Below are 26,087 nucleotides of genomic sequence, written 5' to 3'. Positions count from 1 at the left end.
GTCACTACAGACTGGTTCGATTCCAGGCTGTCTCACAACCGGCCGTGATTGGGAGTCCCATAGGGCGGCTCACAATTGGCCCAGCGTAGTCTGGGTAAGGGTTTGGCTGGGGTAGGCTGACATTGTAAAAAATAATTTGTTTTTAACTGACTTGCCTAGTTAAATAAAGGTTAAAAAAAATACTTTGAAAGTTTCTTCAAGTGTGGTCGCAAAATCCATCAAGCGCTATGATGAAACTGGCTCTCATGAGGACCACCACAGGAAAGGAAGACCCAGAGTTACCTCTGCTGCAGAGGATAAGTTCATTAGAGTTACCATCCTCAGATTGCAGCCCAAATAAATGCTGCACAGAGTAAAAAAAGGAACAAGACATCTCAACATCAACTGTTCAGAGGAGACTGAATCAGGCCTTCATTGTCGAATTGCTGCAAAGAAACCACTACTAAAAGAGACCAATGAGAAGAAGAGACTTGCTTGGGCCAAGAAACACAAGCAATGGACATTAGACTAGGGGGAAGTCTGTGCTTTGCTCTGATGAGTCCAAATGTGAGATTTTTTGTGAGACGCAGAGTAGGTGAACGGATGATCGCCGCATGTGTGGTTCCCACTGTGAAGCATGGAGAAGGAAGTGTGGGGGTGCTTTGCTGGTGACACTGTCAGTAATTTATTTAGTATTCAAGGCACACTTAACCAGCATGGCTACCACAGCATTCTCCAGCGATACGCCGTCCCATCTGGTTTGCGCTTAGTGGGACTATCATTTGTTTTTCAACAGGACGATGACCCAACACACCTCCAGGCTGTGTAAGGGCTATTTGATGAAGAAGGATAGTGATGGAGTGCTGCATCAGATGACCTGGCCTCCACAACCCATTTGAGATGGTTTGGGATGAGTTGGACCTCAGAGTGAAGGAAAAGCAGCCAACAAGTGCTCCGCATATGTGGGAACTCCTTCAAGACGGTTGGAAAAGCATTCCTCAAGAAGCTGGTTAAGAGAATGCTGAAGAGTGTGCAAAGCTGTCAAGGCAAAGGGTGGCTACTTTTAAGAATGTAAAATCGAAAATATATTTTGATTTGTTTAAGACTTTTTTGGTTACTACATCATTCCATATGTCAATTCATAGTTTTGATGTCTTCACTATTATTCTACAATGTAGAAAATATAAAAAATTAAGAAAAACCCTGGAATGAGTAGATGGGTCCAAACCTTTGACTGGTACTGTATTCTATATTACATTTAAAAAATATATTTTTCTACTGTTACATTGTTTAGAATTAGAGTGCATTCTCATTGCGTGCTTCAGTTAACCCATAGCCTACTCTTTGATTTACTATGTTTTAACTGGTGGAACTTATTCGTTTTCGGTTGTATGCCTATTCTGTTTTTGTGTACTTGAACTAAATAGTAAAATAATCATTTTTGGAGGACAAAGTGTGTGTTTGATTTAATTCACTACTTCAATGAAAGTCAAAGAAGGCTGATTTTAAAATATAATAATATTCCTTTCAGTAGCAGCTACAATATGATACAGCAACAGGTAGCAATGTTGAAACTAACATAAGTCGTGTGTAACCAACCTTTATTTTGAAAAACGATCCAGGAAGTAGGTGACATCTTGTTTCCGGAACAAGAGGAGTTGCGTGAAGAAGCGTAAGGTTTATGTTGGAAACCGTGAAGTCCTAAGACGTTGATTGAACAGTGCAATGCAAATTACTATAACATAAGCGTTTAATTAACATAGAGCCAAGGAGATGTCCGATACTGTAGCCTTTCATGCTCAGCTAGCCTCCATCATTGAGGTTTTGGCGAATGCAGCCGTTGCCGAAATTTGCAAACTTGTAGATGACGGCCATGCTGCCTTACGTTTGGAAATTTCACATAGTCAGAAAGAAATTGATAACCTGCGGAGGAAGCTGCTTTTGACAAAATTCCAGAATTCTCGACGGAGCGCAGAGAAATTGGGAGTCCTGCAACGCACAGTTCACCGACGCGTGGACACCGATAATTTTACCCGGGCAAGGGCAAGAGAGAGCTTCGTAGAAAAGCCAACAGACAGTCTTGGATATTGTAGGTTTTAACCTTATTTCAAAACGTTAAAATTAATGGATCATGTGAAATATATAACGTTTGAGCGTTGTTCTTTTCTGGTGCAGTGCAGAATTGTTTTGCCGACACTGAAGGGAGCAACTTTACACAGAATGTAGCCAACTGGAGAGACTCAGGACGCACAGCAACAGACCAGGATTGGGGCATGCAGGTCAGTTGGCAGAATGGTGAACTTACTAAATGACTGAGAGTTTGACTGTGTGATATTAGGTTCTTGTGTAAATATTTTCCGTCTGGATTTTAATGTATCTTATTTATTTTCTCATATTTCAAATGGTGTTGGGAATATTTTTCTAATAAAAATATGTTTCTAATTTCTAATAAAATGTTCCTGATGAATACAAAACACAGATTGCAGATATGCAAGAGGCACCTCTTATCAAAATGGAGAACCATGGCACCAGCAGAACAGAAGGTAATTTTGTTAAACTTATAGAATCTATGCAATTTACACTTTGTTGTTTGACTAATCCTTCAATGTTTATTGCAGTATTTGATTAACTTCTTAGTCATAACCCATAACTAATAAGGCAAAGAAGAATCAGTCTCCACTAAAGGTCGCTGATGTTGTGCCCCATTTCAGAGATTGTCCAACTGGTCAGTGAGAGCAGTGAGAAGATCATTGTGGCAGAACCAGGTTCTTCATCATCTACTGAAACCACAGACCTTCTGGACCAGCAGGGCAACAGACACAGAGCTCCAGACACCTCACTCAATATAGAACCTGAAAACCAGACGTTCCAGCATCCAGCATCACAATACAACAGAGCAACACAGGACCATCAGGTTGCTGAGGGTGTGACCTGGGAAACTGACCATCAACCCATATCATACAGCCTGTCCCAATGGACAGAGAACCACAAGACTGACAATCGAACTGTGAATGCTCTTCACAATGCTGGGCCAGACTCCAAAAGGCTGTCTGGACATCCAGAGAGGAGAGGGGTGTCTGGTAACTCTGGGGTCTGCATGTCTGCTTTGGGCTCTCTGGACTGGCTGCCTGATGTGGTGATGGTGGACACGGTTCCTATTAAAGTGGAGGCAGATATGAGTTCAGAATGGAGCATAACTGGTCAAGAGGTGACATCTGGAGATGTCTGTTCAGACAGCAGGCAGCTTGTGGACAACAGAAGAAGAGGGGGAATGGAATCTGGACAGACAAAGTGTCCCCCTGACACTCAACATGCTGAACAAGGGACAACTGTAGGATCAATGTCCAAGATGCCAGATTTCAATGGACTGTCCAACCGAAACAGATTTTCATCCCCAAGGGTTACTCTCCACCAGGTTCCCCAAAGAGGGAAGCCAGCCCACTTCCCAAATTTCAACAGAGGCTCCACTTCTTCACCGAAAGGCATAGAAAAGCAGCCACAACAGCTGACGTCTCACTCCACCAAGAGGCAGCTCCGGTGCAGCCTCTGCGGAAAGCCCTTCCACCAGCCGGCGCACCTGCGGAGTCATATGCGGGTGCACACAGGGGAGAAACCGTACGGCTGCAGCCACTGCACCAAGCGCTTCTCCCACAGCCACCAGCTGAAGATGCATGAGAGGGTGCACACCGGAGAGAAACCGTTTCAATGTGTCTACTGTGGGAAGTCCTTCACCCAGTCCGGCAACATGAAGAAGCACCTCCTCGTCCACACTGGTGGCAGGCCACAGGACATTGTGCTGCCCTGAGTGTTCCAGGGTGAAGTTTCCCCTAGGTACAGATCTAGGATCAGCTTCCTCTCTCACAATCTTAACCTTTGTCATTAGTAGAAAGAAATGCTAAACTGACCCAACATCAGTGTCTAGGGGCAATTTAACACTACTCTACCCTGCGAATGAAATGCAGGGCCAGTAGTTTTTCCTCAGAACGTGACCAGACCGGGGGAAATCTCCTGGTCCTAGTTGTAAGTGGAATGGCTCCACACTCGTGGGTTTTCATATGAAAACTGAGTCGATGTGTTTTTAACAGTTTGATTGGTTTCTACATTGAACGGTTCTGGTGTGTAGTGGTTGTGTTTTCAGTTTACTGGCTTGATGCTTGGTCCAGAGTGGATAGATAATGTATAAGTTATGAAGAAGACTCGATCCTGAGCTAGCCTGACGACTCACACTAAATTCTTCAGCTGCTCTGTCGTTCACTACATACTTTAGTCTGAGACTGCCATCATTGAAGTTGTTTGTGGTGATGAGGGGCACTATGGGTGTTGTACAAAATAAAGTAATCAGTGACTGGATCGTCTCGAACCAATTAAGAGCGTCCATGCCAATGACGAATTTTCAAACCATAGCTTTAATCGTGCGTTTTCTGACTCTGGCCCAACCCAATCGGTTTCTGGACCAATCAGACAGCCCTGAATGTGTTCACATTCAGTGAAGGGTCGGTGAGGTACTCCGATCTGGACTCATTGCTCTCAAGAAACTGACATCTGAGGGAGTGGCGTAGGGTTTGGCCAGAGCAAAGAGTCTTGGTAGCCAGGAAAATCCTGATCCCCGGTAGAATCCAGTACATTGTGGTTACAGGTTCCTGTGAATGACGACATGAACCATTATATTCTTGCTGTATGATTGATGCACTGCATACACCCCTATTACCAATGTAATTATTAGTGCGGTTTGCGAAGCACGAGACCCCACTTTAAATCTCCGTCATACTTTATATTATTATTTGGAACGCTACTCCTCTTACACCGTTTAAGCTAGAAACGCCATTCAAACTTTAAACGTGCCGAGAGGTCAGGACCAATGTGCTTGCATACAACTTTTTATAGCTTTTGTACTTTTTAAACTACTAAGATTTTTGTCCCTTATTTACTTTCATAGTTTTTATTCAACATTATAAAGGTCCTATTGTGACATCAGCTCCCAGACTTCCAACATCCATTCACGATGAACAATGCAACTTTTGACACATCTGCAACTTTGACCACTTTTCCAGCACTTTAGATAAAAACCTAGAGGGTAAGACATTGAGGTCTACTTCTCTGGTATTCAAATCTGGAATCGGAACAGAATGATCTACTGCCAATCAAAAAGTTACAGCTGTTTGTCTGAGTTTAGAGTGACGAAAAGCAGCTAACTAAGGTCAGCTAACAGCTCTCATGTCTCGTCGTTGAGATGCCCAAACGAAGCCGTTGCTATGGATACCAATGCATTTCAATGGCAAAAAAAGTGCCATATACTTGAATGGTAAAATTTTTTACATCTACATTTACAGTATCTCCTCTTTCACCATTTAAATGATCAACTCCAAACCAACATTGACATATTTAGACGGGCCCTACTTAGATTGCTTGTCAAAAGATTTGATACTATATATACACAAAAAATTGGTAGAAATGAACATGGGTTTGAATGAGAACCATAGGAAAAAAGAGGTAGCTATTCAAAATGGTCTTGCTACATGACCAACTTAAAAACATTCAGGCTATCCTAACTTCACTCTTTAAGATGATTATCAACTACAGATTTGCATAAAATAACTCCACCGTTCAAGCTGGAGAAACCAAACCAGCTTTCACATGTTCAGGCTATCCTAAATTCAAATTGTTGAACTTATATCAACTACAAATATATAAATTAGCATATCAATCAAAAGTTACAGCTCTTTGTCTGAGTTTAGTGACTAAAAGTAGCTAACTAACGTCAGCTCTCTCATGTCTCATCATTGAGCTGCCTAAACGGAGCCAATGCTATAGATACTCACGCAGAGGAGCGCATGGGGCAGCGCAGGAAGCAAGGGACAGACCGAGATCAGCTATTGATACTAACAGGAAGTTACTGTGTTGAGCAATCGGGCGCTGGTAGGGCCTGAACGTCACCGGCATGGGTAGGGCTCGGCCTAAAATGTCATGCCTTTCTTTTCATTTAAACTTCTGACCACTTTCCCAACAGGTTAGACAGAGACTTAGTGTATGACATCTTCCTCTACTTCACTGCTATTCAAGCTGAAATGGTGATCCCTGTTAGCCTAAATAGTTTATTTATTAGATACAACTACAGCTAGCTATCAGTAGGTCTACATACAAACCTGTTATACATACCGTAATTTCCGGACTATTAAGCGCACCTGAATATATGCCGCACCCAATCAATTAAAAAAATATATATTATTTTGAACATAAATAAGCCGCACATGTCTATAAGCCGCAGGTGCCTACCGGTACATTGAAACAAATGAACTTTACGCAGGCTTTAACGAAACACGGCTTGTAACAAATTAAAAATTAGCAGTAAACAGTAGCCTACCAAGAAAGTCATTGGTCACTATCTTCCTCCTCCTGTGCACTGAAACCATCTCCTTCGGTGTCGAAGTTGAATAGCCTCAGAATTGCTTCATCCGATATTGGATCGTTTTCATTGTCGCTCTCGTCACTTTCATCCGGAGGCAAATCCCCCGCTGAGCCCTCTTCAACACGCAGCAGTCCAGCCTTTCGAAACCCGTTGATGATAATGGATTTTCTGACAATGCTCCACGCTGTCAGGACCCACTGGCAGACTTGACCATAAGTTGCTCTTCGCATGCGGCCCGTTTTAGTGAAGGATGTCTCCCCACTTGTCATCCAAGCCTCCCACTGAATACGGAGCGCCACCTTAAATGCACGATTTACACTGATGTCGAGTGGCTGCAAATACTTTGTTGTGCCCCCAGGCGTCAGGGTGACAAAATGACTACCGTAATCAGAATGATGGGAAGTTTGAGAGCGCTCGATTTCATCTAAACAGTAAACAAAAAAGTTGTTTGACCGTAACCTGTTCGGCAATTTCATTGGTCTAATGAAAGCTTCATGCCTCCAAAAAACTGAGCACGTCACAGAATGTGTTTTTTTTTTTTTTTTAGAAAAAAAAATTGAAAGCGGGAAAAATCCATATATTAGCCGCGTCATTGTTTAAGCTGCGAGGTTCAAAGCCTGGGAAAAAAGTTGCGGCTTATATTCCGGAAATTACGGTAGTTCAACTACCACTAAAATACTTGTTAAAGATCTGTCAACACTAGATGTACCATCATATTTCCCTCCCCAAATAATAGCCTAAATGTTTCTAATTCCTTATGAGTTTCTGCCTTCCACCACAACAGCAAGTCTTCATATTCAGAAAGCAAAAAAGTTGCAGAACTATGATTTCTTTTCTCTTGTTTTATGACAGACCACAACCAGAAACAAGTATGTTAGCAAAGCTTGAATTAATGAATGGATATGCAGCAGGGAAAACGACAGGGCATCTGACTAAAGATGCACGGCATATTGCCAACAAGACAAGTCCAAAATAATATTTGAGTTTCTGACTTTAACAGCAGACTTGTGAGTTTCCTACAATACTCTGTACTGTTTGATCATTATATCATCATTCAACAAAAATCGACCTTGATTTACACTGAATGTTTTACAAAAGTAAATCATACCTTTATTTATCTGAAACCCGAGCATGGATGATTGAGTTGCTTTGCTTTCCTTGGAGTGTTGTCCACATGATCCAGCCTTTTATTACCATCGTCTGACAGAAGATAGCTTTGTCTTCTTCCAGTTTTCACACTCAGCTACTGTAGTTTAGATATTTTTGTGGTCTAACTGCCCCACAATCCAAAGAAATAAGGTTTATATAGTAGTCTATCAAAGTAATCAGACCAATTGTTTTACTACATTTTAATTGTACTATTTGCTTTAAAAAGTAAAGTGAAACTTGAACTTCTTCCACTACCACAAAAATACTTTAAAAGCTAAAGCAAGCCCCACAACATTACTTCATGTAAAGTTACCATCTAGTTAGCAGTGTTTTTGTATTTAGTGTCTTTTATTGTAAAATCAAATCTCCTAAATGTTATTTACACTGAAGAAATATATGAACGCAACCATTTATAATATTTTACTGAGTTACAGTTCATATAACTGCATTTATTCACAGTCAACTGGAATAAATGCTTTAGGACCTAATCTATGGGTTTCACAGCTGGGAATGCAGATATGCATCTGTGGGTAACATACCTTTAAAAAATATATATATATATTGTGTGTATGGAACATTTCTGGCCTCTTTTATTTCAGCTCATGAAACATGGGACCAACACTTGACATGTAGAATTTATATTTTTGTTCAGTGTAGTTGTTTACCCATTACTCAGGACTATCTGAAATCCCATTGGCTATTTATTAATTCTATATTCAGATATTGAAATCTTTCTACTGTTACATTGATCAGCATTAGAGTGCTTTCTCAGTGTGGTGCTTCAGTTCGTTTTGAGACTACTAACCCTTAGCCTTCTCTTTGATGTACTTATTTTTAACTGAAGGAATACATTTATTCCTTTTAAATTCAGGCTGTATGCGCATTCTGTATTTTTGTACTTAATCATTATTTTTGGAGGTCAGTATTTTTTTGATTCACTTAATTGAATGTCAAACAACATTTGATTCCTTTCAGTAGCGGCTATAATATGATACAGCAGAAGGTGGCAATGTAGGAAGTTCGAACCAACATATATCGTGTGTGTAACCAACATTTTATTTTGAAAAGCCAACCCTTATTCTAAAAAAAGATCCAGGAAGTAGCGTAACAAAAACAAACGAGATGTGTGTGAGGTATACGGTATATGATGTGAACTGTGTAGTCTCAAGACGTTGACTGAATACTCTAATGCAAATTACTTTAACATAAGTGTTTAACATAAAGGACATGACCGATACTGTAGCCTTTCATGCTCAGCTGGCCTCCATCATTGAGGTTTTGGCGAATGCAGCCGTTGCCGAAATCTGTAAACTTGTAGATGACGGCAATGCTGCCTTAAGGTTAGAAATTTCACATAGTCAGAAAGAAATCGATAACCTGCGGAGGAAGCTGCTTTTGACAAAATACCAGAATTCTCAACGGAGCGCAGAGAAATTCGGAGCCCTGCGACGCACAGTTCACAGGCGCGTGGACAGCGGTCATATTGGTCGGGGAAGAGGGAGCTTCGTTGGAAAGTCAACAGGCAGAGTTGGATATTGTAGTTTTTAAAACTTATTTAAACACTTAAAAAATAATTGGTAATGTGTAATATATAACGGTTATGAAGGGTTCTCTTTTCTGGTGCAGTGGGAAATCGTCTTGCCGACAGTGACGGAGGCAACTTTATGCAGGATGTCACCAACTGGAGAGACCAGGATGGGGGCATGCAGGTCAGTAGACATAGACACGGTAAAATTGATCATTTATGTTTGCATATTTCAAGTGGTGGGATTTTTATTTTACCCATATTTTACCAGGTAAATTGACTGAACACGTTTTAATTTACAGCAAGGACCTGGGGAATAGTTACAGGGGAGAGGAAGGGTGATGAATGAAGCAATTGTACGCTGGGGATGATTAGGTGGCCATGATGGTATGAGGGCCAGATTGGGAATTTAGCCAGGACACCGGGGTTAACACCCCTACTCTACGATAAGTGCCATGGGATCTTTAATGACCAAAGAGAGACAGGACACCCGTTTAACGGCCCATCCGAAAATGTGTTGGGTGGCGGAATGTCCCTAATCATTGTTTTCTCATTTAAAATGGTGTTGGGATATTCTTCTAATAAAATGTTCCTGATGAATACAAAACACAGACGGCAGATATGCAAGAGACACCTCTTATCAAAATGGAGAACCATGGCACCAGCAGAACAGAAGGTATTTTATTCAATCTATCCAATTTACACTTTGTTGAGTAAAGCCTTTATTGCAGTATTTGATTTAAATTCTTAGTCATGACCCATAACTAATAAATAAGGCAAAAAATAATTGGTCTCCACTACTGGAAGCTGATGTTGTGCCCCATTTCAGAGATTGTCCAACTGGTCAGTGAGAGCAGTGAGAAGATCATTGTGGCAAAACCAGGTTCTTCGTCATCTACTGAAACCACAGACCCTCTGGACCAGCAGGGCAACAGACACAGAGCTCCAGACACCTCACTCAATATAGAACCTGAAAACCAGAAGTTCCAGCATCCAGCATCACAATACAACAGAGCAACACAGGACCATCAGGTTGCTGAGGGTGTGACCTGGGAAACTGACCATCAACCCATATCATACAGCCTGTCTCAATGGACAGAGAACCAAGAGACTGACAACCAAACTGTGAATGCTCCTCACAATGCAGGGCCAGACTCCAAAAGGCTGTGTGAACATCCAGAGAGGAGAGGGGTGTCTGGTAACTCTGGGGTCTGCATGTCTGCTTTGGGCTCTCTGGACTGGGTGTCTGATGTGGTGCTGGTGGACTCAGTTCCCATTAAAGTGGAGGCAGATATGAGTTCAGAATGGAGCATAACTGGCCAAGAGGTGACATCTGGAGAGGTCTGTTCAGACAGCAGGCAGCTTGTGGACAACAGAGGAAGAGGGGAAATGGAATCGGGACAGACAAAGTGTCCCCCTGACACTGAAAACACAGAGCAAGGGACAACTGTAGGATCAATGTCCAAGATGCCAGATTTCAATGGACTGTCCTCCCTAAACAGCTTTTCATCCCCAATGGTTACTCTCCACCAGGTTCCCCAAAGAAGGAAGCCAGCCCACTTCCCAAATTTTAGCAGAGACTCCACTTCTTCATCGAAAGGCATAGAAAAGCAGCCACAACAGCTGACGTCTCACTCCACCAAGAGGCAGCTCCAGTGCAGCCTCTGCGGAAAGCTCTTCCACCAGCAGGCGAACCTGCAGAGTCACATGCGGGTCCATACGGGGGAGAAACCGTACGGCTGCAGCCACTGCACCAAGCGCTTCTCCCACAGCCACCAGCTGAAGATGCATGAGAGGGTGCACACCGGAGAGAAACCGTTTCATTGCATCTACTGCGGGAAGTGCTTCACCCAGTCCGGCCACATGAAGAAGCACCTCCTCGTCCACGCTGGTGGCAGGCCACAGGACATTGGGCTGCCTTGAGTGGAGTTTTTCTACACCACGTGACCAGACCAGGGAAAAACTGGTCTTCCCCCATAGTTTCTATTCCCTCTTGTCTAGTTCCTCTTCCACCCTAGTTGTAAGGGGAATGGCGCCACACTACTATGGTTTTCACTGGATCCATGTGTTTTTAACAGTTTGGATAGATACCATCATTGAGCGCTCTGTGTGTAGTGGTTGTGTTTTCAGTTCAGCTGGCTTGATGCTTGGTCCAGAGTGGACTGATAATGTATATTATTAAAGGTGAAGATTTTAAACATCACATTTTAGTCAGTTAGCAGAAGCTCTTATCCATAGCGACTTACAAGAGCAAGAGTTAAGTACTTTGCTCAAGGCACATCAACAGATTTTACAGCTTGGTTGGCTTCGCAATTCGAACCTGTGACTTTTCGGTTACTGGCTGAACGCTCCTAACTGCTGCTAGCTAGGCTACCTGCCGCTAGCTAGGCTACCTGCCGCTAGCTAGGCTACCTGCCGCTAGCTAGGCTACCTGCCGCTAGCTAGGCTACCTCCTTATGAATACTATTGGTAACAAATTCATATCAAACAGTAGTTGAGAGTTCAGGAAGCACTGGACAGGTGCCTAGGCGAGCGAGGTCTGTTGGTGGTCGAGAGCTCGTTTCTGTTTTTACTTGGACGAACAGAGCCGAGGAGGAGGACTGGAATGGTAGGCTGTCAATGGTTGTGATACAGGGTTTAATATGGTTGGATTTGTAGAGAGTTAAATAAAGTCATATTTATGTCAGAGCAGCTCACAGATCATTGCACCTGTACATAGCCCATCTATAATTTAGCCCAAACAACTACCGCTTCCCCTACTGTATTTATTTATTTTGCTCCTTTGCACCCCATTATTTCTATTTCTACTTTGCACTTTCTTCTACTACAAATCTACCATTCCAGTGTTTTACTTGCTATATTGTATTTACTTTGCCATCATGGCCTTTTTTTTGCCTTTACCTCCCTTATCTCACCTCATTTGCTCACATTGTATATAGATGTATTTTTCTACTGTATTATTGACTGTATGTTTGTTTTACTCCATGTGTAACCCTGTGTTGTATGTTGTTGAACTGCTTTGCTTTATCTTGGCCAGGTCGCAATTGTAAATGAGAACTTGTTCTCAACTTGCCTACCTGGTTAAATAAAGGTGAAATAAATAAATAAAATATTGATACCCATCTACCCTTCCCATCATATTCTGCCTAAGAAAACCCTTTTCTATTTACAGTTGCAATGAGTTTTTGAGTCCCAGAATTAGAATGAATAGAATTAGAACCCATTCAATCAGAATTCTCTCTGGTTTATTCCTTTCCATTCTGACTGTTTTGAGTAGGCTAGACAGGTTAGGATGTGCACCAGCATTGTAGACCCAAGCTACTCACTCACCCCTCATTTAATCCCAGAATCCCCACAGCTACCATGGTCTGGGGAAACTTAATCTCCTGGAGGTAAGTACAGTACCTGTAGATTTATCTCACATAGAACCAGAAAATCACTTTCCTGCTTTCATAATATCAGCATTTGAAACTGCTCACTTTGTTTTGTATTCTCCATACATGATTCTACTGAAAATAACATTTAGATGACCATTAATTTAATACATATACTTATATAACGATGATTCCTCACGAAACTAGAACACATTTTATTTTCATGAAATGCAATCCATAGAATGGTCCTTTTGGAGGAAGGATTGTTGGGATATATTTGACATTTATCTTAAAGCATAATTGACAAGTAATTCATTGAAGTTGGAATATTTGTTGCTATGTTGTTGTCTTAGGTCTCTTATGTTGTGTTGGCTCTTGTCATGATGTGTTTTTTCCTACATTTATGTGTTATATACAGTTTTTTAATCCCAGCCCACGTCCCGCACGAGGTCTTTTGCCTTTTGGTTGGCCGTCATTGTGAATAAGTATTTGTTCTTAACTGACTGAATAAATACAAACAATTGTGATATTTTGGCCTTACCCAGGCCTCCTTTTAAGAGTAAATATTTCAGTTGTATGTGCTACAAAGCAACATTTGGTGTCATATTCAACTTTACTGCTTGCTCTGTAATATGAGTAGTATTTTGATTGCAATAACACATTTCTTACATTCTTTTTACGCGCTTCAGCACTCGGCGGTCCTGTTCTGTGAGCTTGTGGGGCCTACCACTTCGCAGCCGTTGTTGCTCCTAGATGGTTTCCACTTCGCAATAACTGCACTTAAGAGTGTGTTCAGTCTTTGGTCTGTTGCGTGTAGAATATCCTAGCCAATTCATGGCACCGATTTTTACGGTCAGTCTTGCGGGCACGAGTTAGTCTACTCGAACTTTTTGTCTCTTATGAAATTATAGTAGGCTTCCGGTAGCCTGTATCGATTACGCTTTTCAGACATAATGAAATGTGGCCCCTTCAAATCCCGTCGGCTAACTGCATGTTTGTTTCTCTGTCTGTTAGGGTAGGTATTACACTACGGTTTTTAAAATACCGACACGAAACGTTATCTGGTGATATGAACGGATATTTTATTTGTCTGTAAAGGAATGCCACTATGCCTCTTCTGAAGCAGGACTAAAATCCATCACTATGCAACCAGAACTATCAATCAAATAATTGCTGCCTGCGCGCAGTCCACTCTCCTAAAAAAAAATGACTAACGTTTGTTAAATACCGTGATTTACCGAGATATTTTGTAGAAATAAAACGCATCTAGCTACCAAAAAAACCTGATCAATCAGCGATGTTTATTGTTGTCGGAGGAAAAAATACAGTAAATTTTACACCGGAGCAGAATTATATTGGCTGAAAAGGTACAGAGCTGAAGCGCCACTTTTTTGTTGTTGTCTGAAAAGTTATCAGTTGTAGCTGTCTGTAGCTGCGTTCTACGTCTGTAAAGGGTGGCTGTAGATGTAACTTAATTGCCCGGCCCTGGCGGTCATACATAGTTAAGAGGACCATTATTCTGCATTGTAAATTAACGTGTTATTTTATGATTTTGTTCTTGTCGTTTTAACGAAAAAACTATATAAAAATTGACGTTTTAAATATTAAGCAAAATTGTCTATTTGTCACATCCCTAATTGAAAGTATAATATTTTTTTATTGGGCTTCTTATTTTTACAAATATTGTCAAACATACTTTACAGGCAAATCAAAGTTGTGGTAGTTTTACATTTATGTCCCATTTTATACAGATAAATTGGCAATGTAACCAATCACAGCCCTCCTTTAACTTCTATCATTGCACATCCTGCAAATCACTAGCAGAGGGCGACCATCTTGAATCCAATTTCACATTCACTCTCTTGGAAATGCTTAAATGTAATCATAAAGCAGTAGAGATCCCACTCTGGATCTTTGGTATGCACCGACAAATGACAATATGGAGTCTTGCAGGAGTCCTGGGTAAGCAAAATATCACAAATATTCCAACAATTTATTATTATTATTTAAGATGCATGTCAAATATGTCAACAATACTTCCTCCAAAGAACCCCCCTATGGATTAAATTGAGTGAAAATCCCCCAAATAATAATTTTGTGAGGAATCGCCCATAAATGTTTGACATGTAGCCTAGCTAGTGACTACCTATCCTCTTTTTATATATTTATATATAAAACACAACTGCTTTAGGGACCAACGACAAACACTTAATCGATATAGGCAACTAAAACACTGATAGCATTGAATTGATTCACTCTGGAGTCACTGGTGTGGATCTTCCGGTACGTGTTGTGTGTGCACGGAAATATAGGCTACTGGAACCTGTCTCTGGTCTGCAGAACCTTACACGCCATCTTGACAAATTAAACAATTAGGACATACTCCACAGGGAAGGTTTGTAACCACGATGACATACAGTGCCCTCGGAAGGTATTCAGACCCCTATAGACTTTTTCTACATTTTGTTAGGTTACAGCCTTATTCTAAAATGGATCAAATATAAAATGTCCTCAGTAATCTACACACAATACCCCATAATAACAAAGCAAAAAACAGGTTTTTACAAAAGTTTGCTAATTTAATCAAAATAAAAAACAAGTATTCAGACCCTTTGCTATGAGACTTGAAATTGAGCTCAGGTGCATCTTGTTTCCATTGATCATCCTTGAGATGTTTCTACTACTTGATTGGAGTCCACTTATGGTAAATTCAATTGATTGGACTTGATTTGTTAAGACACACCTGTCTATATAAGGTCCCACAGTTGACAGTGCATGTAAGAGCAAAAACCAAGCCATGAAGTCGAAGGAATTGTCCGTAGATCTCAGAGACAGGATTGTGTCGAGAAACAGATCTGGGGAAGGGTACCAAAACATTTCTGCAGCATTGAAGGTCCCCAAGAACACAGTGGCCTCCATCATTCTTAAATGGAAGAAGTTTGGAACCACCAAGACTCTTCGTAGAGCTGACCGCCCGGCCAAACTGAGCAATCTGACAGAGCTCTACAGTTCCTCTGTGGAGATGGGAGAACTTTCCAGAAGGACAACCATCTCTGCAGCACTCCACCAATCATGCCTTTTATAGTAGTGGCCAGACGGAAGCTACTCCTCAGTAAAAGGCGCATGACAGCCCGCTTGGAGTTTGCCAAAAGGCACCTAAAGTCTCTCAGACCATGAGAAACAAGATTCTCTGGTCTGATGAAACCAAGATTGAACTCTTTGGCCTGAATACCAAGTGTCACATTTGGAGGAAACCTGGCACCATCCCTACGGTGAAGCATTTTGGTGGCAGCATCATGCTGTGAGGATGTTTTTCAGTGGCAGGGACTGGGAGACTAGTCAGGATCGAGACAAAGATGAATGGAGCAAAGTACAGAGAGGTCCTTGATGAAAACCGTCTCCAGAGCATTCAGGACCTCAGACTGAGGGCGAAGGTTCACCTTCCAACAGGACAATGACCGTAAGCACACAGCCAAGACAACGCAGGAGTGGCTTCAGGATAAATCTCTGAATGTCCTTGAGTGGCCCAGCCAGAGCCCGTTCTTGAACCCGATTGAACATCTCTGAAGAGACCTGAAAATAGCTGAGCAGCCACGCTCCCCATCCAACCTGACAGAGCTTGAGAGGATCCGCAGAGAAGAATGGGAGAAACTCCCCAAATACAGGTGTGCCAAGCTTCTAGCGTCATACCCAAGAAGACTCGAGGATGTAATCGCTGATAAAGGTGCTTCAATAAAGTGCTGAGTAAAGGGTCTGAATACTTATTTCAGTTTACATTTTTAATAAATTAGAAACATTTCTAAAAACCTGTTTTGGTTTTGTCATTATGGGGTATTGTGTGTAGATTGAGGGGGAAAAAATGAATAATCAATATTTTAATAAGGCTGTCAACCTAACAAAGTGGAAAAAGTCAAGGGGTCTGAATAATTTCAGTCAAAAAAAAAAAGCCTATAGGATTCAGGCAATTGTTTTTTGTTTATTCAATGTCATGCAGTGCTCTGAGGAGAATTTCATGAATCATATGTTTCCCCAAAAATCTTATTCTTACAAACATCATTGTATGTCAAAACTGCACGCAGACACCTCAGTGTCTGTGTCCCATAGACTTTAGATTCTTTACTTGTTAATTCATATTCCATGTATTCCATTCTGGTTTGTCTGACAATCTGTTCTGTGTTTCTTTTCCAGAGATCTGATCCTGAACCCCAGTAGTTACTGAAAGGAGAAGCCAGTACATTGTGGTTACAGGTTACTGTGAATGACAACATAAACCATTATATGCTCACTGCATGCTTGCTGCGCTACTTACACCCATATTACCAATGTTGTTATTATTACAAATGTTTATTTTTATTTACAATGTTGTAATTTATTGTAAAAACAAAAGGCAATGTTGTATAGCTATTACTCAGGACAATAAGAAATCCCATTGGCTATTTAGTCATTCTATAGCCAGATATTAAAATCTTTCTACTGTTACATTGTTCAGAGTTAGAGTGCATTCTCAGTGTGGTGCTTCAGTTAGTTTGGAGACTACTAACCCATAGCCTACTCTTCAATTTACTTTAAATTGAAGGAATGTATTTATTCCCTTTAAATTCAGGTTGTATGCTGATTCTGTATTTTTCTACTTGAACCAAATAGTAAAATAATCATATTTGGAGGACAAAGTGTTTGTTTTAATTCACTTAATTGAAAGTCAAAAGGCAGATTTTTGTTTGTAACATTTGATTCCTTTCAGTCGCTACAATATGATACAGCAGCAGGTAGCAATGTTGGAACTGACATAAGTTGTGTGTAGCCAATCTTTATTTTGAAATCCCACCTTTATTTTTTTAAAACGATCCACAAAGTAGAAGACATTTTTTGTTTCCGGAACAAAAAAGAGAACCTGCGAGAAGCTAGCCACAATAGTGGAATTGATGGGTTCTCTTCAAAATAAAAGTTCGCAATTGACTGATTTCAAACGGATACAAGTGGAATCATGCCTTGGGTGTGTCTGTAAATTCAATCTGGCTATCTACTCCGATTTCAGAGCACTCTCGTTCGAGTATGCCAGAGCACAGAATAACTGAGTTTACTAACACGCAACACTAGTTGAATATGACGGGTGTCAGTAAAGGTTGACAAAACATTCAATTGTTGCTAGCAGCACTGTTAGTCACTGATGCTCTAGATAACATGAAAACAGCCTAACTAGCCCGGCTCGGGTTAGTAAAATGGCCAGAGTGAGGTGATTTCTCATGTGTCTGGAAGTAGCTAGCAAACTAGCCAACTTTAGCCAGTTTGCTTCGGCGCTTGACTGCAGTTGTGAGGTCAGAACGCTCGGATCAACCCAACTCCTCGGCCAGAAAGAAACACTCAATTTACAAACGAACGATCTGACAACACTGAATTTGCAAACGGCTCAGAGTGCACTTTGACACACTGGAGGTAATTTACGAATGCACCCCTTATTTTGACTAGATAATGCTAAACAAGTTATTATTGAGAGTCACAAATCTCTCTTACAAGAGACCTCTGCATACATTACAATAAAAACAGAATAATAAAACACGTGTATAAAAATAATTCCGCACACAATAAAATAAACATATTTAATAATAGGTTGGAATGATATATAAATTCAGAAAAAGACAATTTAGTTGATACAAAAAAAAGAAACAGTTAATCTCATTGTGGAGGTATTAGACTAGAATTGCATTGTGGGCATACTTATATGCACTGTACAGCCTTACCTATGCATCTTGGGTCCATGGAATGGGTTTACACCAACAGATTACAATTCTGAAGAGTTTACACATATATTAGAGTTGTAGTGCATATTGTCGGACTGTGAAATGAGCCACATTAAGCTCTAAGTAGGCTGATACCCCATTGCAATATGAACAGTACCTGTCAAAAGTTTGGACACACCTACTCATTCAAGGGTTCTTCTTTATTTTTATGGCAAGAACAGCTCAAATAAGCATAGAGAGATGATAGTCCATAATTACTTTAAAACATGAAGATCAGTCAATCTGGAAAATTTCAAGAACTTTGAAAGTTTCTTCAAGTGTAGTAAAACCATCAAGCGCTATGATGAAACTGGCTCTCATGAGGACCGCCACAGGAAAGGAAGACCCAGAGTTACCTCTGCTGCAGAGGATAAGTTCATTAGAGTTACCATCCTCAGATTGCAGCCCAAATAAATGCTTCAGAGAATTCAAGTAACAGACACATCTCAACATCAACTGTTCAGAGGAGACTGCATGAATCAGGCCTTCATGGTCGAATTGCTGCAAAGAAACCACTACTAAAGGACACCAATAATAAGAAGAGATTTGCTTGGGCCAAGAAACACAAGCATTGGACATTAGACCGGTGGAAATCTGTCCTTTGCTCTGATGAATCCAAATGTGAGATTGTTTGTGTTGGTGAACGGATGATCTCTGGTGTATGGTTACCACCGTGGGTCTGGTGACAGTCAGTGATTTTATTTAGAATTCAAGTCACACTTAACCAGCATGGCTACCACAGCATTCTGCAGCGATACGCCATCCCATCTGGTTTGTGTTTTGTGGGACTATAATTTTTTTTTTAACAGGACAATGACCCAAAACACACCTCCAGGCTATGTAAGGGGTATTTGACCAAGGAGAGTGATGGAGTGCTGCATCAGATGACCTGGCCTCCACAATCACCCAACCTCAACCCAATTGAGATGGTTTGGGATGAGTTGGACCGCACAGTGAAGGAAAAGCAGCCAACAAGTGCTCAGCATATGTGGGAACTCCTTCAAGACTGTTGGAAAAGCATTTCTTATGAAGCTGGTTGAGAGAATGCCAAGAGTGTGCAAAGCTGTCAAGGCAAAGGGTGGCGACTTTGAAGAATCTCAATTTTTATTTTATTTTTTATTTTTTCACCTTTATTTAACCAGGTAGGCAAGTTGAGAACAAGTTCTCATTTACAATTGCGACCTGACCTTGCGACTTCTGGCCCTTCTTTGGACACTGTTAACAACCCTCCAGACGAGCTTCAATGCCATACAACTCTCCTTCCGTGGCCTCCAACTGCTCCTAAATACAAGTAAAACTAAATGCATGCTCTTCAACCGATCGCTACCTGCCCGCCTGTCCTGCATCACTACTCTGGACGGTTCTGACTTAGAATATGTGGACAACTACAAATACCTAGGTGTCTGGTTAGACTGTAAACTCTCCTTCCAGACTCACATCAAACATCTCCAATCCAAAGTTAAATCAAGAATTGGCTTCCTATTTCGCAACAAAGCATCCTTCACTCATGCTGCCAAACATACCCTTGTAAAACTGACCATCCTACCGATCCTCGACTTTGGCGATGTCATTTATAAAATAGCCTCCAATACCCTACTCAACCAACTGGATGCAGTCTATCACAGTGCCATCCGTTTTGTCACCAAAGCCCCATATACTACCCACCACTGCGACCTGTACGCTCTCGTTGGCTGGCCTTCGCTTCATAATCGTCGCTAAACCCACTGGCTCCAGGTCATCTACAAGACCCTGCTAGGTAAAGTCCCCACTTATCTCCGCTCACTGGTCACCATAGCAGCACCCACCTGTAGCACGCGCTCCAGCAGGTATATCTCTCTGGTCACCCCCAAAGCCAACTCCTTCTTTGGCCGTCTCTCTTTCCAGTTCTCTGCTGCCAATGACTGGAACGAACTACAAAAATCTCTGAAACTGGAAACACTTATCTCCCTCACTAGCTTTAAGCACCAGCTGTCAGAGCAGCTCACAGATCACTGCACCTGTACATAGCCCATCTATAATTTAGCCCAAACAACTACCTCTTCCCCTACTGTATTTATTTTATTTTGCTCCTTTGCACCCCATTATCAATATTTCTACTTTGCACTTTCTTCTACTACAAATCTACCATTCCAGTGTTTTACTTGCTATATTGTATTTACTTTGCCACCATGGACTTTTTTTACCTTTACCTCCCTTATCTCACCTCATTTGCTCACATTGTACATAGACTTATTTTTCTACTGTATTATTGACTGTATATTTGTTTTACTCCATGTGTAACTCTGTGTTGTTGTAGAAGTGCTTTGCTTTATCTTGGCCAGGTCGCAATTGTAAATGAGAACTTGTTCTCAACTTGCCTACCTGGTTAAATAAAGGTGAAATAAATAAATAAAATAAAAAAGTATACAGAATGGTGTCGTCTGCGTAGAGGTGGATCAGAGACTCACCAGCAGCAAGAGCGACGTCATTGATGTATACAGAGAAAAGAGTTGGCCCAAGAATTGAACCCTGTGGCACCCCCATAGAGACTGCCAGAGGTCCGGACAACAGGCCCTCCGATTTGACACACTGAACTCTATCAGAGTAGTTAACACTTTTTGGTTTATTTCATGATTCCATGTGTTATTTCATATTTTAATTGTCTAAACTATTATTCTACCATGTAGAAAATAGTAAAAATAAAGAAAAACCTTTGAATGGGTTGGTGTGTCCAAACATTTGAGTACGCCCCTAATGCAATTCTAAAGTCTAATACATCCACAGTGCGGTTTAAACAGATTGTAACTTTTTTGTATCAAATTAACTATCTATTTCATCTTTAGCATTATCTAGTCCAAATATGTCATGATTACAATATTTGTATCCATTTGAATCACTTCCAATGGCAGACATTTATTTTGAAGGCGAACAGAAAATTCCACTGTTGTGGATCATCCTTATTGTGTCTAGCTCCACAGATAAAAATATATTTACGTTTGAAGCATACCGTGTGAACTTTGAGGACGTTGATTGAACATTGCAATGCAAATTACTGTAACATAAGTGTTTAAGTTAGACATAGTGCCAAGAACATGACCGATACCGTCGCCTTTCATGCTCAGCTAGCCTCCATCATTGAGGTTTTGGCGAATGCAGCCGTTGACGAAATCTGCAAACTTGTAGATGACGGCCATGCTGCTTTACGTTTGGAAATTTCACATAGTCAGAAGGAAATCGATAACCTGCGGAGGAAGCTGCTTTTGACAAAATTCCAGAATTCTCAACGGAGCACAGAGAAATTCGGAGCCCTGCGACGCACAGTTCAAAGGCGCGACACCAATCGTGTTGCCCGGGCAAGAGAGAGCTTAGTAGGAAAGTCATCAGGCAGACTTAGATATTGTCGTTTTTTTAAACCATATTTCAACACGTTAAAAATAATAGGTCTTGTAGAATATATTGGATATTGTAGTTTTTTTTTAACCTTATTACAACACGATCAAAATAATGGGTCATGTAGAATATGTAACGTTTATAAGGGTTTGTGTTTTCTGGTGCAGTGGAGAATTGTTTTACCGACAGTGAAAGGGGCAACATAACGCAGGATGTCACCAACTGGAGAGATTCAGGACGCACAGCAACAGACCAGGATGGGAGCATGCAGGTCAGTTGTCATAGACACGGTCAAATATATGATTTGTTTTCTCATATTTCAAATGGTTTTGGGGATATGTTTATAATAAAATGTTCCTGATGAATACAAAACAGATGGCAGATATGCAAGAGGCACCTCTTATCAAAATGGAGAACCTTGACACCAGTGCAACAGAAGGTATTTTTGTGCAACTTATCAAATCTATGCAGTTTACACTTTATGTTAAGTAAAGACTTAAATTATTGTTGCAGTATTTTATTACCTTCTTAGTCATTACCCATAACTATTAAATAAGGCAAAGAAGAATCAGTCTCCACTAAAGAACAGTGATGTTCTTTACTTTGCCCCATTTCAGAGATTGTCAGTGAGAGCAGTGAGAAGATTGTGGCAGAACCAGGTTCTTCATCATCTACTGAAACCACAGACCTTCTGGACCAGCAGGGCAACAGACACAAAGCTCCAGACACCTCACTCAATATAGAACCTGAAAACCAGATGTTCCAGCATCCAGCATCACAATACAGCAGAGCAAGACAGGACCATCAGGTTGCTGAGGGTGTGACCTGGGAAACTGACCATCAACCCATATCATACAGCCTGTCTCAATGGACAGAGAACCAAGAGACTGACAACCAAACTGTGAATGCTCCTCACAATGCAGGGCCAGACTCCAAGAGGCTGTCTGGACATCCAGAGAGGAGAGGGGTGTCTGGTAACTCTGGGGTCTACATGTCTGCTTTGGGCTCTCTGGACTGGGTGTCTGATGTGGTGATGGTGGACTCAGTTCCCATTAAAGTGGAGGCAGATATGAGTTCAGAATGGAGCATAACTGGCCAAGAGGCGACATCTGGAGATGTCTGTTCAGACAGCAGGCAGCTTGTGGACAACAGAGGAAGAGGGGGAATGGAATCTGGACAGACAAAGTGTCCCCCTGACACTCAACATGCAGAGCAAGGGAGAACTGTAGGATCAAGGTCCAAGATGCCAGATTTCAATGGACTGTCCAACCGAAACAGCTTTTCATCCCCAAGGGTTACTCTCCACCAGGTTCCCCAAAGAGGGAAGCAAGCTCCCTTCCTGAATTTCAACAGAGGCTCCACTTCTTCATCGAAAGGCATAGAAAAGCAGCCACAACAGCTAACGTCTCACTCCACCAAGAGGCAGCTCCGGTGCAGCCTCTGCGGAAAGCCCTTTCCTCAGCCGGCGCACCTGCGGAGGCACATGCGGGTCCATACAGGGGAGAAACCGTACGGCTGCAGCCACTGCACCAAGCGCTTCTCCCACAGCCACCAGCTGAAGATGCATGAGAGGGTGCACACCGGAGAGAAACCGTTTCATTGCATCTACTGCGGGAAATGCTTCACCCAGTCCGGCCACATGAAGAAGCATATCCTTGTCCACACTGGCGGCAGGCCACTGGACGTTGTACTGCCTTGAGTGTTCCAGGGAAAAGTTCAGACTAGATACAGATCTAGGATCAGCTTCCTCTCCCCTAATCCTAACCTTTACCACTTGTGGACAAAAATGCTAAACTTACCCAACACGTTTCACGGACACCAACACAGTCCTGGCACTGTAAATGGACCTGGCGACCTAGCTGGTGCAAGTAGAGAGAGTGCTGACTGGAATGGTAGGCTGTCAGTGGTTGGGTTTATAGAACTATCTTCATACCCCTTTACCCTCTTCATCATATTCAGCTTCGGAAAACATATGCCGGTTTTTGAGTCCCAGAATTAGAATGAATAGAATTAGAACCCATTCAATCAGAATTCTCTCTGGTTTATTCCTTTCCATTCTGATTCTGTTTTGAGTAGGCTAGACAGGTTAGGATGTGCACCATCACTGTAGACCTGGGGTCTTCAACCTTTCCTTGCCCAGGGATCCCCGCCCAGGCAAACCGGCCAACCAGGGATCCTCATCATATGTTAGAAAAACATTTTTCACGTCTTATCATCAGGAGAATGGCAGGGAGAAGTTATCAACATTTTAAAATAAATAGAATTTTGAAATAATTTTGACCTTCCCACATTATAGTTGGAAGAGGAACTCTAACATAGCCTATTAGCTAGAACGGTAACTCCAAACACATTTTCACTAAGAGCTGCTGTTTAGCTGGTTAAACAAAGGTTAGCCATGTGTTGGCAGAAATGAAGTCAAGAAAGCTTACCAGCAGCACTTGCCTCACTGGTGGCCTATTGACTGGGGGGACTATTGACTGGGAGATGACTGACTGGTAGACGACTGACTGGTGGGCTATTGACTGGTGGGCTATTGATGGGGGACTATTGACTGGGGGCTATTGATGGGGGACTATTGAGGGGGACTATTGATGGGGACTATTGACTGGGAGACGACGTACTGGGGGACTATTGACTGGTGGGCTATTGACTGGGAGATGACTGACTGGGAGATGACTGACTGGTGGATGACTGACTGGGGGACTATTGACTGGGAGATGACTGACTGGTGGATGACTGACTGGGGGACTATTGACTGGTGCTTTATTAAAGCCTGTGTCAGATATTCCAGTGAGTGTAATTTGCTCAATATTAGGTAGACATCATTAGACATCATTCTCTTTTCTACTGTAGGTATTCTGTTGTTGCTAGCGATATTTATAAAAACATTAAAAATATATATTTTTAAATACCCCTAGGGGTGTGGACCCCCAGTTGAATACCTCTGCTCTAGAAACCAAGCTACTCACTCACCTCTTCTTTATTCCCAGAATCCCCAGAGGTACCATGGTCTGGGGAAACATCATCTGTGGTGATGATGGAGTTGGTGTCGTGCAAATTCACGCAGTCGTGGCTGAACAGGGAGCACAGCAGAGGGCTCAGGACACACCCCTGGGGGGCCCCTGTGTTAAGAGTGAGTGTGGAGGAGGTGTTGTTGCCAATCCTCACACCTTGTGGTCTGCCCGTCAGGAAGTCCAGGATCCAGTTGCAGAGGGTGGTGTCCAGACCCAGGGCTCTGAGCTCTGAGCTTAGTGTCAAGCTTAGAGAGAAAAATAGTGTTTAATGCTAAACTGTTGTCAATAAACAGCATTCTCACATAAGTGTTCCTCTTGTCCAGATGTGTTAGGGCTGTGTGAATAGCGATGGAAATGGCATCTTCCGCGGATCTGTTGGAGCGGTAGGCAAATTGGAGTGGGTGCCGTGTGCCTGTGATTCAGCTCATACCGAGACTAGAACTCAGGACCTCTGCCTCGACAACACACGTGACCGCCCTCCTGAAGGGTTACAGCTCACGCGCTATTGAAAAAGGCCTTCTATTGCGCAAGGACGACGCTTCGGGCTGCTGAATAGGTTTCACAGATCCTCATCTGCTACATTCACCACGTAAACTCGCTCCACAGTGCCCCCAGTGATTGAACCAGCACAACTGTAGAGCCCAGTGGCACTGTTGTGAAGGACCTCACGCTGCTTGTGTAACAGTGTAGGTTCCGTCCCTCTCTTCGCCCCAACCTGGGCTCGAACCAGGGACCCTTGCACACATCAACAACTGACACCCCACGAAGCATCGTTACCCATCCCGCCACAAAAGCCACAGCCCTTGCAACGCAAGGGGAAACCCTACTTCAAGTCTCAGAGCAAGTGACGTCACTGATTGAAATGCTATTAGCGCGCACCACCGCTAACTAACTAGCCATTTCACATCGGTTACACTTGCTTAGCGAGTACCGCTTCCCCCGATTCAGCTCATATGGAGACTCAACCTCAGGACTTCTGCCTCAAACACACGTGACCACCCACCTGGAGCATTCCAACCACCGTGCTATTAAAAAATGCCTGTAATTGTGTAAGGGTTGTTAGTTTCATGTGTATGTTTGTGTTAGACGTGTTAGTTTTTGTTAGACGTTAGTTTCAATTCTCCGGCAAGGGTAGGCATTATAAGGTCAACGTGACAATGGGTTAAGACTGTGTTAGCCTGTTGAGCTAAAGCCTAGGCATTGGTCCTGAGACTTGGATGAGTCTTCAAGGAGGAGGTAAAATGAGGGTGAAGTCTAACAGGTGGTTTGGTGACCATGCTTTTGTGATAAGTGACTTGTCACAAAAGCAGAGCCCTGGGTTGAACTAACACGTCTTCAGCCAGGTTGCTCATCACATGCATGGATCACCAAACCACCTCTGTTGCACTCTCATTAAATGGGTTGCACAGATCATTCTGTTTCTGTTTGCCACAGAAAGTGGTCTTGTGCAGGAGGCCTGATTTGAACCCCAATCAGTTATATTAGTGCCGTGAT

General features: G+C 42.1%; 3 protein-coding genes across 4 annotated transcripts; all 3 read left to right on the top strand.

Annotated features, from left to right (window-relative positions):
• The first annotated feature begins 1,601 nt into the window (after nucleotides 1-1,601).
• On the top strand, nucleotides 1,602-4,953 carry LOC123723723 (zinc finger protein 263). Its single transcript, XM_014209726.2, has 4 exons — nucleotides 1,602-2,068; nucleotides 2,155-2,258; nucleotides 2,459-2,522; nucleotides 2,691-4,953. Exons 1-4 carry the CDS (start codon nucleotides 1,753-1,755, stop codon nucleotides 3,782-3,784), a joined length of 1,578 nt encoding a protein of 525 aa, XP_014065201.2. The 5' UTR covers nucleotides 1,602-1,752; the 3' UTR covers nucleotides 3,785-4,953.
• Nucleotides 4,954-8,478: 3,525 nt separating this feature from the next.
• LOC106610387 (zinc finger and SCAN domain-containing protein 22) lies at nucleotides 8,479-12,960 on the top strand. 2 transcript variants are annotated; one of them, XM_014209730.2, is made up of 4 exons: nucleotides 8,479-9,071; nucleotides 9,161-9,243; nucleotides 9,672-9,735; nucleotides 9,889-12,960. In XM_014209730.2, the coding sequence occupies exons 1-4, from the start codon at nucleotides 8,762-8,764 to the stop codon at nucleotides 10,980-10,982; spliced, it is 1,551 nt and encodes a 516-aa protein (XP_014065205.2). In that variant the 5' UTR covers nucleotides 8,479-8,761; the 3' UTR covers nucleotides 10,983-12,960. The 2 variants fall into 2 exon arrangements, with proteins under 2 accessions (XP_014065205.2, XP_014065207.2); XM_014209732.2 differs by having other exon boundaries at nucleotides 8,810-9,061.
• Nucleotides 12,961-21,171: 8,211 nt separating this feature from the next.
• Nucleotides 21,172-25,643, top strand: LOC106610383 (zinc finger protein 574). Its single transcript, XM_045722950.1, has 5 exons — nucleotides 21,172-21,561; nucleotides 21,747-21,850; nucleotides 21,955-22,018; nucleotides 22,197-23,471; nucleotides 24,570-25,643. Exons 1-4 carry the CDS (start codon nucleotides 21,282-21,284, stop codon nucleotides 23,276-23,278), a joined length of 1,530 nt encoding a protein of 509 aa, XP_045578906.1. The 5' UTR covers nucleotides 21,172-21,281; the 3' UTR covers nucleotides 23,279-23,471; nucleotides 24,570-25,643.
• The last annotated feature ends 444 nt before the right edge of the window (nucleotides 25,644-26,087 follow it).

The sequence above is a fragment of the Salmo salar genome, chromosome ssa08 (genome assembly GCF_905237065.1).
Source record: "Salmo salar chromosome ssa08, Ssal_v3.1, whole genome shotgun sequence".
NCBI classification, from domain to species: Eukaryota; Metazoa; Chordata; class Actinopteri; order Salmoniformes; family Salmonidae; genus Salmo; species Salmo salar.
The sequence above is the reverse complement of the archived record's forward strand: the minus strand, read 5'-3'. Positions and strand labels throughout refer to the sequence as shown.

Bases quoted from the DNA above. Each gene is read 5' to 3' on its own strand.
- LOC123723723 (XM_014209726.2), top strand. From the start codon at position 1,753: ATGTCCGATACTGTAGCCTTTCATGCTCAGCTAGCCTCCATCATTGAG. The intron at 2,069-2,154 runs GTAGGTTTTAAC...TTTCTGGTGCAG, and splicing joins AACAGACAGTCTTGGATATT to TGCAGAATTGTTTTGCCGAC. The intron at 2,523-2,690 runs GTAATTTTGTTA...GCCCCATTTCAG, and splicing joins TGGCACCAGCAGAACAGAAG to AGATTGTCCAACTGGTCAGT.
- LOC106610387 (XM_014209730.2), top strand. From the start codon at position 8,762: ATGACCGATACTGTAGCCTTTCATGCTCAGCTGGCCTCCATCATTGAG. The intron at 9,244-9,671 runs GTCAGTAGACAT...TACAAAACACAG, and splicing joins ACCAGGATGGGGGCATGCAG to ACGGCAGATATGCAAGAGAC. The intron at 9,736-9,888 runs GTATTTTATTCA...GCCCCATTTCAG, and splicing joins TGGCACCAGCAGAACAGAAG to AGATTGTCCAACTGGTCAGT.
- LOC106610383 (XM_045722950.1), top strand. From the start codon at position 21,282: ATGACCGATACCGTCGCCTTTCATGCTCAGCTAGCCTCCATCATTGAG. The intron at 21,851-21,954 runs GTCAGTTGTCAT...AATACAAAACAG, and splicing joins ACCAGGATGGGAGCATGCAG to ATGGCAGATATGCAAGAGGC. The intron at 22,019-22,196 runs GTATTTTTGTGC...GCCCCATTTCAG, and splicing joins TGACACCAGTGCAACAGAAG to AGATTGTCAGTGAGAGCAGT.